Source organism: Pristiophorus japonicus, chromosome 1 (genome assembly GCF_044704955.1).
Source record: "Pristiophorus japonicus isolate sPriJap1 chromosome 1, sPriJap1.hap1, whole genome shotgun sequence".
In the NCBI taxonomy this organism is placed as follows: Eukaryota; Metazoa; Chordata; class Chondrichthyes; family Pristiophoridae; genus Pristiophorus; species Pristiophorus japonicus.
In genome coordinates this window covers 165,004,408-165,016,568 of record NC_091977.1, presented here as the reverse complement: position 1 = coordinate 165,016,568, position 12,161 = coordinate 165,004,408, and the positions used below count along the sequence as shown (strand labels likewise).

The following is a 12,161-nucleotide window of genomic DNA, read 5'->3' as shown; positions in this document are numbered from 1 at the left end:
GCCAACATGCTCCACCCTTTGTTTCTGATTGGTCCCCTTGCAGGATAAGCCACACCTTGAAGTTTCACAGGAATGTGTCACTGGAACTGCCCATCCCAAGGTCTCACTTGACTTTGCAAATTGTAACTCGATTCACTTTGACTTCCTGAAGCAAGAGGACAGAGCTCCCCAGAAGACAGCAAGGGCCAGCCAAAGTGCCTTACCCCAGTCCAAGTACATCCCTCCCCCAGCCAAAGTGCCTTACCCCAACATGTGCATCCTCCCCCCCCCCCCCCCCCCCATAGATGGGGCAGGCATTGTGTACGGACTGTTAACAGATTTATTGGGTATGAAGTGAATAGTGATTGTCATGACTTCTGGGTATTATGCACTCCAACAATGTCCTTTGTAGGGGGTTGCAAGAACATGATCTGTCTTCCCCGAGTTCCCCCTCTCCCCTCCCATCTCCCCGCCCCCCCCCCCCCCCCCAGTCTCTCCTGGATCCAGGCCCGTGCCGGCCGGAGATGTGCGTGAGAGTCGGAGCCTCAGGTCCTGCTTTTCGGCACCATGCGCATGGAATGATTCAGCGGGAGTGGGGAGGGGGAGAGGAGAGGGTGGAGTTTAACAGGGGTCAGGACTTGTCACCTGTTGGTCAAAAAAGTGCAGTATAGGCAGCGGTATTGGGCTGGACAGACACCTGTCTGTCAAAAAAAGTGCAGTACAAATAGTTACATCGTAAATTTATACTGGCGTCATGTAATACTGAACACACATTATATACATCATCAAAGGCAGTCCCTCAGAGTCGAGGACGACTTGCTTTCACTCTAAAAGCGAATTCTCTGATGACTGAGGAGTCCAATGCAGGACCGACAGTCTCTATCACAGGTGGGCAGTGTTTGAAGGAAAGGGAGGGTGGGGAGCCTGGGTTGATGCACGCTCCTTCCATTTATTAACTTAGGACCTGGTACTACAGACACGACTCCACAAAATATCCAACTAATGCCTTATATACCATTACCAAAATATCCAACTAATGTCTTATATACCATTACACCTCTGATTCCTCTGCTAATGAAATTCAATACATTGGTTTGACCTGAACACTAACAGTAAGAACTGACACGAATCAAGCTGACAAACAGTACAGCAGATAAGCGCTCCAACTACCAATGAAAGTCAGAGTATCAAATAAAACCCAGAGTATCAAATAAAACCAAGAGTAAACTAGTCAGAGAATATTTTAAATTAAAAATTCTAAGCTTTTGTACTTACCTTATTCTATTTTAAAATATTCAACTGTTGCCAATTTTAGAACATAGTGCAATTGCAAACGTTGGCCCAGAAATTGTGGTTGGAAGCTTCCCATGGATGGATGCCTTCGACCTAAAAAATTTCTACGAATCTACCTGATGGCCCAGGAGGTTCGGAGACTTGTGGTCTTGGGCCTCTACGCAAAAGCCTGCGTAGAGGCCCACGTATCCCAGGGACTTGAACGCTTGTATGTGTCTCTGGGATCACGTGTGTTGACCCAACCAATCCAAGTATGGGCATTTCCATTCCAAATCACCATAAGTGTGAATGTGAATACCCACCAAATCACACAAACACTTCAACTTAAAATATATTTAAAGAAAACATCACATTTAAAATTAATCAAAATGGAGTTTAATTATTTAAATAAAACATTTTTTTTGTTGAAAAATACATTTACATATTTTAAAGGGTCTAAAAATAAACTTACCTAATTTAACAGGATTTTAAATGTTTAAATTATTGAAAAAAATGTCTTATTCTGTCCTTTAAAAGTCTTACGCTGATAAAAGCAGGCGCAGGCCTTACGCCTGTTTTTATCAGTTGTAAGAATTTCCAGGGAATTCGCTGGGCAGGAGTTGGGCAAACTCTCCGCCCGCGGAGGCCCTTTACTTCCGGATGTGTGTTCCGTGTTTAGGCGTATGCGCTTCGCATACCTAAATCTGGAACTTGCGGGACACCTACGGGTGCCCTTGCATCTTGTACGCCCCCCTAGTGGCCGCGAATTCAGGGCTGTAGTGTGACAAACCTACAGTACTTCACGGCGTATGAAGGATTCAGTATACAAAGGAATAAGTGTCCATTGTTTTCCAAGGATAGCAACAATCATTTCAACATAATTAGTGATTGATATACTTTGAAAGAAGAGTCAATACTAGTGTGTTTTCATAAGTATTCAATGGCTTCAGGCTATGGATCATTCATAGGTATTGTCACAAATGATACATATCACAAGTAGAATTAGTAGAACATCTGTGGTGCTCCCGAGTTATCCAACCTTTCATACAACATCTAGGGACAAAGAGAAAAATTTGGTCTTAACATTTAATACTTCATCTGCACCCTTTGATTGAGGTACAGCCTTCCCATGCTTTAGTCTATATCAGTCTATGTAATAGAATATCATTTATCCAGCCCTTTAACAACACATTAATGTATCTATTTTATGGAACTACAAAAATACTTTTTGCTGTCCAAGTAAAATAATCACGTTGATCATTTCTCCTTGAAGACACATTCTTGGGGGTGGAAAACATTAGATTGAATGGCACAGATCACAGATTTTTCAGATCACAATATATTTGCATATATAAACTATATATACACATCTCTATAACAGTTCATTGTGTAATTATTTATTCACAGTTATGTTGTCTACTGCATTATCACTTGGCACAACTGCCAATGCCTACCAATTTAAACCACACATTTGCATGGGAGAGTTACAAAATTACTTTATTAAAAAGTCTGATACGTTCTGGGAAAACAAAGGGGATGGGAAGAGAGACTTGTCATGAATTTGTTGGTCTGTACAAATCTGACATTTTTCTTCCACGGTGAAAAATATGTCAGAAATCCACACATCATTTCTCTGTAAATTTAATTTGTAATATATAGTATATATTTACATTGGTGTGCATTATAACAGCATCTAGTTTCCCCAATTTACCAAACATTGGAAATTCATCTGACTGCATAGCACATCATTTCATATTATTGCCCATTTTAATAGGGAAAACAAGAATAGGGAAGGTATTATATCAAATTCAGCTCACTTTATTGTTCTTGTTGCAGATGGGGAGGGAGAAGTTGCTGTCTGTTTATAAAATGTATCCCAAACTATACTCTGACATCTTTTGGATTTTAAGGAATTTCTTCTCACTATTTAGTTACTACAGCAATCACAACACTGACTTTTTTAAAGTAAATAAACACATTTCTAATACAAGTTATCAATTTAAAAAAAAGCACTACAGGACTAAATATAATGGAATTGATCTTCCCTTTCCCCTTTTACATTCTAAACAGCAATTTCATCAATGACAATTCATTAAAAACTGTAGTACACGGATTTTATACTCATGATGTGAAGGCCTGAGTTGGTGGGGAAAGGAAAGTAGTCAAAAAAGCCTGAGAAGAAAAACAGCTCAGATTCGATCCACTAAATTTACAATAATTTACAGTAGTACATCTTCAAAGGCATTACAATTGATCACCAACAAAAAAAATATTTTACAGTTGTAAGTACAGAATTTAAATATTCAAGCTTGCCGAGAACTGGGCAATGTGGTCGCAGTGTAAAATGTAAACAGACTCAATACAAATAACTTTGGAAGGTGAACCAGAGTTCTCTGCCTTTTGAACAGTCTACTTTTTTTACTCCGTTCCCAAGTTCCTGCATAATGTTGTGTTAAAATGTGTTTATATGGATTTAAATTTGTTGTTCTTCAACACATAATTCAGGTTGATTAGGCTGAAGCCCTCCAGATCTGAGAAGAATGAATACTATGATCCAGTGTGTTTGGGGCAGTGTTCCAATATATGCAGTAGTAAACATGTCCATCTTTGAATTTAAAAAAACAGGAACAAAACATGCCACAGAGTTTGTAGCACAGTGCAGCATTAACCTCAATACAAAAATATTTTCTTCTTGAGATAACAACCTTGCAACCTGTAAGGAGGAGTAACAATACTACTGCTCGAGAAGCAGCTCCTGTCTGCATGTTTTAAGTCACATAAGGCATTTACTGTGTTCACTTTTTTTATGGCTGCATTGGGTGAAGACACGGCATCACATGCCCGGTTATGTTTTACGGCTGTTCCAGATGTGCTCTGGAGTACTTTTGTGATCAGAGGAGTATTCAAGGGGAGATCTGTGTTCCAATGGTGATCTGGAGTCATAAGGGGACCTCTGATCCAAGGGAGACCTTGGTCCACTACCGGATGGCCTATGGTCCACTGGCCAGTCTGAGTGGTATCTGTAATCCCTGGAAGATTTGTGATGGCCTGAGTATTCTGAGCTGGACCGGTGCTCTGAATGGGATCGATGCTCTGAGCTGGATCGGTGATCTGAGTGAGACCTGTGGTCTGTATGTGATCGACTCTCCTTTGAGCTGGCCTCTGGACCGGACCTGTGATCGCGACTTCTGTGATCATCAAGTTTTCTGTGCTTGCTTTCACTGTAGTACCTGTAAAATCGGAAGAGATCAAGTTTACTTTCTGGGTTCATGTAAATATATTTATATGACATATTGCCAGATCAATCAAGATTCATTGTAGTTTATGGGACCTTAATATGCGCAAATTGGCTGCTGTATTGTGCTGCATTACAACCGTGACTACATTTTAAAATGTAATTCAAGTACTTTGGGATGCCGCAAGATCATGAATGACACATTTATTAATGCAATTTCTTTATCATACAGCCTAGATTCACTAGGAAGAGAAACTATAGTTATGAGGATGGACTTGAGATTCTGGGACTATTTTTGCTGAAGCAGAGAAGGTTAATAGGAGATTTAATAGAGGTTTTTATAATTATGAAGGATTTTGACAGGATGAATAGGGAAACAGTTTTTTCTGGTTGGGGTGCCAATGAAGGGGGTCATCAATTTAAAATGATCAGTGAGAGAATTAGGTTAGGAGAAATGTTAATAGAGTTGTTACAGCATGGCGCGCTTTGCCACATGAAATAGTGGAGGCCAAGACCATTGCATCTTTTAAGGAAAAAGTGCTATAAACATTTAAAACAGAGGATACACAGCTATAAAATTAGGTGACACGGACATGGGCTGAATAGCCTCCTTCTGTGCTTCTATGTAGTTGCCAAGTCTGTAACCTGCTTGAGTACTAAATTGTTCCACTTTCAATAAGGGAGCACACACAAATCTACCTAACAACTTCTAAACTGTTCCATGCATTTCCACTGCTGAATATTGTAAAGCAGAACAATTTTATATCAATAGTCTTTTCCACATAAAAATTAAATAAAAACTGGCAAGTCTCCAAAATCCTCAAAAGCTGAAGTATTTTATAATTAAAGTGGTACCTTTCAAAGTATGTAGCTGCGCCAACCTACCTGCTATCTGATCGGTAATGATCTCTGTCTCGGTGGTCTTTGCCATTGCTAAATGAGGAATATGGTCTCTTTCTCGAGGAATCGCTTTTTCGATAGGAATCTCCATGGTGCCGATCTCTGTGATGGTCGTGATAATGTGATGAGTGGTGTCGTTCAGATGAATGGCTATCCCTACTGCTATCGTCATTGTGAGAATTTTCCTTCGGTTTTTCAGATTCTGTTCAATAAAAAATAGAATCATGATTTTGGTGTCAAATACAAACTTCACAATTTCTTACTCTGCTGTGACTTTCTTTCACAACAATTAATAGTTCTCTGTATTCGTGAAGCATCTGAAGATCACCCCTGACCTTTCATTGGAAGCTGTGGTTTACCTTAGAGAGAATTTAAAACTTTTCACAATTGGCATGAAAAAGTAATGTACAACCTTACCTGTGTGTTTGGCATTGTGGGTGTTGAGGCTACTGCTGTGCTGATCGTTATGCTGTGGAGACGAAACACATATGATGAAGTCAAAGAATGAATCCAAACAAGTTGACAGTAGAGAGGCTCTCATAACACTTCAATCCCAAAGATATCTGAAGTATTCACAAGTTATGCTATTACATCAGAATTGCTTATCTTTCAAGAGCTGCTCTTTAATTTTCAGTTGGTAGCACTATTCCTTCAAAGTCATGGATTTAAGTACCACTGCAGGACTGAGACACATGAGCACAGCTTGACACTTCGGTGCAGTACTAAAGCAAGTGCTGCATTTATTGGCAGTGCCATATTTCACTCGAGACATTTAACTGAGGACCACTCTGCCTGTCCTGGAGTTCAGGTGAATATTAAGGATTGCATGGCAATGTCTGAAGAGCAGGGAGTTTCCCGTACCCTGGCCAACACATCTCCCTCAACCAATGCCATCAAAGCAGAATAGCCGGTTAATTACTTTGTTCCTGTTCGTGGCATCTTGTTGTGTGCAATTTGGGTACTACATATACTCACTGTATTTCAACTTCAGTCTTCACTCTTACTTCAGTTTACTGGTTACATGCTTGCTTACTCAGCTCTGTGGGCCACAAATGAGTTAGCCCATCTTTCAGCAGCCTTTTCTGGTTTAATGCAATTTTGAATGACAAAGATTGACCTGGCAACACACGATGTCCCCGGGTCAATATTCAGTCTTTTATCTTTAATCAGGTGGGAAAGTGGCATTGAGGTTGAAGATCAACCATGATCTTATTGAGTGGTGGAGCAGGCTCGAAGTACTGGTAGCAATGGCCTACTCCTGCTCCTAATTCTTATGTTCTTATAAAACCATCCTTTGAAGTCTGTTTTCACCAATGGAAGCTCAATTTTATACGTTGCTCTCACATTCAAAGTAAACAATAAGAAACAACAAGAAGTGTTTTAAAGTTAGTGTTTTTAAAACAACAGAGAAAAGATTCGGTGAAAAAAGCTAAATTAAAGTTAAAACATAAAGGACACAGGAGAGGGAATGGGGGAAGGGACTGATGGGAGATGCAGATGTAAAGTGCATTAAATGTTTTTATTTAAAGGAAAGTTTAATAAACCAGTCTAGCACAAAGATCAGTTTCCTGAACCTGCCAGGAGTCTAATATTCTGCTAAATAATTTTTCCACATGCATCAACACTGTCATACCCGAGAGTTCTCCAGTCGTTTCTTGATTGCATGCTTATAGAGTTTGTGTAGCTTTCTTGCATCAAATTCTGTGAACTTTGAAACAAAGATCCAGAGATTTCTAGAAATAAAAATCAGAATTACATCGGATTAACAAAAGACAACGTGAACAAAGTCCATTGCTATCACTACTGACTCAGTTGGGGGCAAATGAAGTCTTGAAAGTTGCAAACTGATAATCTGCACCAATTTGGGGGATCGATGTACTGATCTTTCAAACCTCTAGGAGCTGGGTTCAAATCCAGCCCATATTGATGGAAGAACATTCTCTTTGTTACTGTCTAAGGATTTTATGTGAAATAAGCTTGGAGTTACTAGTGGGCTTGGAGCACAAAACTGTCCCTAATTCAATGCAAATTGACAATGTCACTCCAGACAGGCTAAGTATGGCTGATGGAGGAAATGGGAAAAAATGCCACATTGGTGCAAGTAGAGGTACCCCTCTGATGTTGGGGCTAATGCACATTGTTGGAGCAGAGTGAAGGGTGCTTTACTTTGCTCGCCCTGGTAGGTGCTTGATGTGGACACTGGGTATCTGAAATCGAAAAAATATCCAATCCCCAGAACTTACATCCCTCACCCGATGAGCACTAAAAGAGCCATTTTAAAAAAACTGCACTGATTCGATAGCTACTACAAGCAGGGGGAGGGGGAGTTGACAACATGTGAACAATAGAAAATGTAAATGCACATACATCCTGCTTACTGCATATGGCACTACCATTGGTATGTAACTTAAATAACTGACAAGTAATACATCGCTTATTAAAATAAACACTGAAAGGTTCTCTTGGAGAATAGTATGAAGCAGTGGACAGATTCGCAGGCTGATTAACAATCTCACAGGCTGCGATGTGAACGCTCCTTCCATGGCCGTAACCATCTTCATAGCAGCCAACAGGGTGATTAGTCCTATACGACGAGAGGGCTTTATGGGCTCCCATAAACCCATATTGTGGAGGGGCTGCCTCACACCCACTGGACAACTATGCCGCTGGATAGTAACTCAGAATTGAAACACACAGCTCTGGACTCTGCTCACTGGGACAGTCTGGAGTGGTGTTCAAACTCTGCACCTTCTGACTTAGTGTCAGCTGTGGCTCAGTGGGTAGCACTTTCACCTTCTAGTTAGAAGGTTGTAGGTTCAAGTCCAGGGACTTGAGCACAAAATCTAGGTCGACACTCCAGGCTAGTACTGAGGAAGTGCTGCACTGTCGGAGGTGCTGTCTTTCAGTTGAGATGTTAAACCGAGGCCCAGTCTGCTCCCTCAGGTGAACATAAAAGATTCCATGGCACTATTTTGAAGAAGAGCAGAGGAGTTATCCCCAGTATCCAATATTTATCCCTCAATCAACATCACTAAAAACAGATTATCTGGTCATTATGACATTGCTGTTTGTGGAAGCTTGCTGTGCGCAAATTGACTGCCGTGTTTCCTACATTACAACACTAACTACTCTTCAAAAAGTACTTCATTGACTGTAAAGCACTTTGGGACATCCGGTGGTCCTGAAAGGCGCTATATAAATACAAGTCTTTTTTTTAAAGAAGTGGGAATGCTACCCCTAAGCTCCTCACTGAAAGGTTACGTGCCATTAATAGTGTCAAAATTTAAGTTGCTTGTTCACTGTTCTTAATGGACTGAGGTCATAAGTTGAAATTCTGCCATATTCTTTGCATCTATTTAAACAGATATCACTATCAGAAGACCAGCTACAAGAAAAGAAAAGCCAATTACATTTCAGATACAAGTTCAAGAATTTAAATATTGGATTTTAATAAGACACTCCCACTTGAATGTGTTAACATTTATTTCAACTTAAAAATCACAACAGGAATTGTCTACATATAAACCATGAGCAACTTTGCTCATGAGCATGCAGCATATTATTTCCACTTCGACATGTGATATTTAAAAATTGCACGTAAGCAGCGATTTACTGAAAAATAAATCAACTTGCAACTTCAGGAGTATGCATGCGGGTTGTGATATCACTCACTCAGTTCCCTCCCTCAACCTCTTCCATAAACACAATGCTCCCCGCTGTTTATCATGTACTTATTGAACAGGTTTTGCTATTGTTTTGATCCAAAAGTCTTTCTCGTCATGAACACAGAACCTTCCATGTAACTTGTCTTCAAGGTCTGTGATGAAAATACTGCTATGAAAAGTGAATACATTGTGTATAATTTTATGAAACTTGCAACCTTGGCAGGGAGTTTCCCTGCAATTTGTTCCCCATCTCTTCAGTTTTATGTGAAGATGAATGAAGAAATGGCTGAAATTACTTACTTTCTCCATTGTTTGATTTGTTCTGGGTTTGAGTACTCTTTCAAACACTCAGTGATGTGGTCTCCAATTTTAATCAGGCACTGCCTGGTATGCTCTAACTGTTCCTTTTCGGATAGGCCCTTCTCAGGCCTGTCCAACTGTTTCAATGCCGCCTTTACAGGCCTCATTCTTTCTTTACACTGAAAAAAATCACAAGTAATACATTATAATAACTGACTCATGAGTTATCGCAGTGCTGGACAAGACATAAAATTGTATTCCCCATGTTTATAGCATACAAACACGTGACGTGGCAATGGCTACCTTAATAGCCTCTATCTTGTCTATCCCTTAATGAAAGGGATAGACAAGATAGAGGCAGAGAGGTTGTTTCCACTGGTAGGGGAGACTAGAACTAGGGGGCACAGCCTCAAAATACGGGAGAGCCAATTTAAAACCGAGTTGAGAAGGAATTTCTTCTCCCAGAGGGTTGTGAATCTGTGGAATTCTCTGCCCAAGGAAGCAGTTGAGGCTGGCTCATTGAATGTATTCAAGTCACAGCTAGATAGATTTTTAACCAATAAGGAAATTAAGGGTTACGGGGAGCGGGCGGGTAAGTGGAGCTGAGTCCACGGCCAGATCAGCCATGATCTTGTTGAATGGCGGAGCAGGCTCGAGGGGCTAGATGGCCCACTCCTGTTCCTAATTCTTATGTTCTTATGTTCACTCTCACATGTGTGACTTCCTTAAAGGATGTCTGGCACTCACTTTCACATGTGTAACTCATTTAAAAGGGGTTGACCTGGGACTTGATATGAAGCCGACTGTCCCACGAAGAACACACTACATATTCAGCTAGTAGAAATCTTTCTGCCGTTGGTTCCCAAGCCAGTTCAAAGTGCCTGTCCTCAATTAAGTAAATAGGGACAGACGTAATTAAAGTCACTGAAGCAGGTAAGGAGGAACAAAATGCCAAAACGGCTGATTTCCACAAGGTTGCAACTTAATCATATTTTATTTGGTTATTTGGGACGGCATATATTTTGATTACTACATCCTTTTCGAACAGAACTGGGAAAGAACACAAGAACATAAGAAATAAGAGCAGGACTAGGCCATTTGGCCCCTCGAGCCTGCTCTGCCATTCAATATCATGGCTGATCCGATCATGGACTCAGCTCCACTTTCCTGCCCGCTCGCCATAACCCTTTACTCCCTTATCGCTCAAAAATCTGTCTATATCCGCCTTAAATACATTCAATAACCCAGCCTCTGGGGCAGAGTATTCTTTAGATTTACAACCCTCAGAAGAAATTTCTCCTCATAGAATAAGGGGCCGCTCAGTTAAACCTAAGACTATGTCCCCTAGTTTTAGTTTCCCCTATGAGTGGAAATATCCTCTTTGCATCCACCTTGTCGAGTCCCCTCATTATCTTATAAGTTTCAATATCACCTCTCATTCTTCTGAACTCCAATGTGTATAGGCTCAACCTACCTTCATAAGTCAACCCCTTCATCTCCGGAATCAACCTAGTGAACCTTCTCTGAACAGCCTCCAATGCAAGTATATCCTTCCTTAAATACGGAGGCCAAAACTGTACGCAGTACTCGAGGTGTGGCCTTACCAATACCCTGTACTTTTGTAGCAGGCTGTCTCTGCTTTTATACTCTATCCGCCTTGCAATAAAGGCCAACATTCCATTTGCCTTCCTGATTACTTGCTGTACCTGCATACTGACTTTGTGTTTCATGCACAAGGACCCCCAGGTCCCTCTGTACTGCAGCACTTTGCAATTTTTCTCCATTTAAATTATAATTTGCTTTTCTATTATTTCTGCAAAGTGGATAACCTCACACTTTCCCACATTATACTCCATCTGCCAAATTTTTGCCCACTCACTTAGCCTGTCTATATCCTTTTGCAGATTTTGTGTGTCCTCCTCACAATTTGCTTTTCCACCCATCTTTGTATCGTCAGCAAACTTGGCTACATTACACTCGGTCTTTTCATCTAAGTCATTAATATAAATTATAAATAGTTGAGGACCCAGCACCAATCCCTGCGGCACCCCACTAGTCACTGTTTGCCAACCGGAAAATGACCCATTTATCCCGACTCTCTGTTTTCTGTTTGTTAGCTAATCCTCTATCCATGTTAATATATTACCCCCAACCCCGTGAGCTTTTATCTTGTGCAGTAACCTCTTACGTGGCACCTTATCGAATGCCTTCTGGAAATCCCTAATCCACCCTGCTCGTTACCTCCTCAAAGAACTCCAGCAAATTAGTCAAACATAAAACCATGCTGGCTCTGCTCAACTGAATCATGCTTTTCCAAATGGCCTGCTACTGCTTCCTTAATAATGAACTCCAGCATTTTCCCAACGACAGATGTTAGGCTAACTGGTCTATAGTTTCCTACTTTTTGTCTGCCTCCTTTTTTAAATAGGGGCATTACATTTGCGGTTTTCCAATCCGCTGGGACCGCCCCAGAATCCAGGGAATTTTGGTTGATTACAACCAATGCATCCACTATCTCTGCAGCCACTTCTTTTAATGCCCTAGAATGTAAGCCATCGTGTCCAAGGGACTTGTCCGCCTTTAGTCCCATTATTTTACCGAGTACTACTTCATTAGTTATAGTGATTGTATTAAGTTCCTCCCTCCCTATAGCCCCTTGATTATCCACTATTGGGATGTTTTTAGTGTCTTCTACCGTGAAGACCGATACAAAATATTTGTTCAACATCTCTGCCATTTCCCTGTTCTCCATTATTAATTCCCCAGTCTCATCCTCCAGGGGACCAATATTTACTTTAGCCACTCTTTTC

General features: G+C 40.7%; 1 protein-coding gene across 3 annotated transcripts in view; it reads right to left on the bottom strand.

Annotated features, from left to right (window-relative positions):
* Positions 1–1,709: 1,709 nt before the first annotated feature.
* The window catches only part of chd1 (chromodomain helicase DNA binding protein 1), a 260,522-nt gene continuing 250,070 nt past the window's right edge, over positions 1,710–12,161 (bottom strand). For all 3 annotated transcript variants that reach the window (XM_070884355.1, XM_070884362.1, XM_070884360.1), the window contains 5 exons: positions 9,352–9,530; positions 7,020–7,119; positions 5,804–5,855; positions 5,372–5,588; positions 1,710–4,481 (listed from right to left, as the gene is read on the bottom strand). In XM_070884355.1, the coding sequence (XP_070740456.1) occupies positions 4,097–4,481; positions 5,372–5,588; positions 5,804–5,855; positions 7,020–7,119; positions 9,352–9,530 (933 nt within the window). In that variant the 3' untranslated portion in view covers positions 1,710–4,096. The remainder of the gene's footprint in view (positions 4,482–5,371; positions 5,589–5,803; positions 5,856–7,019; positions 7,120–9,351; positions 9,531–12,161) is intronic.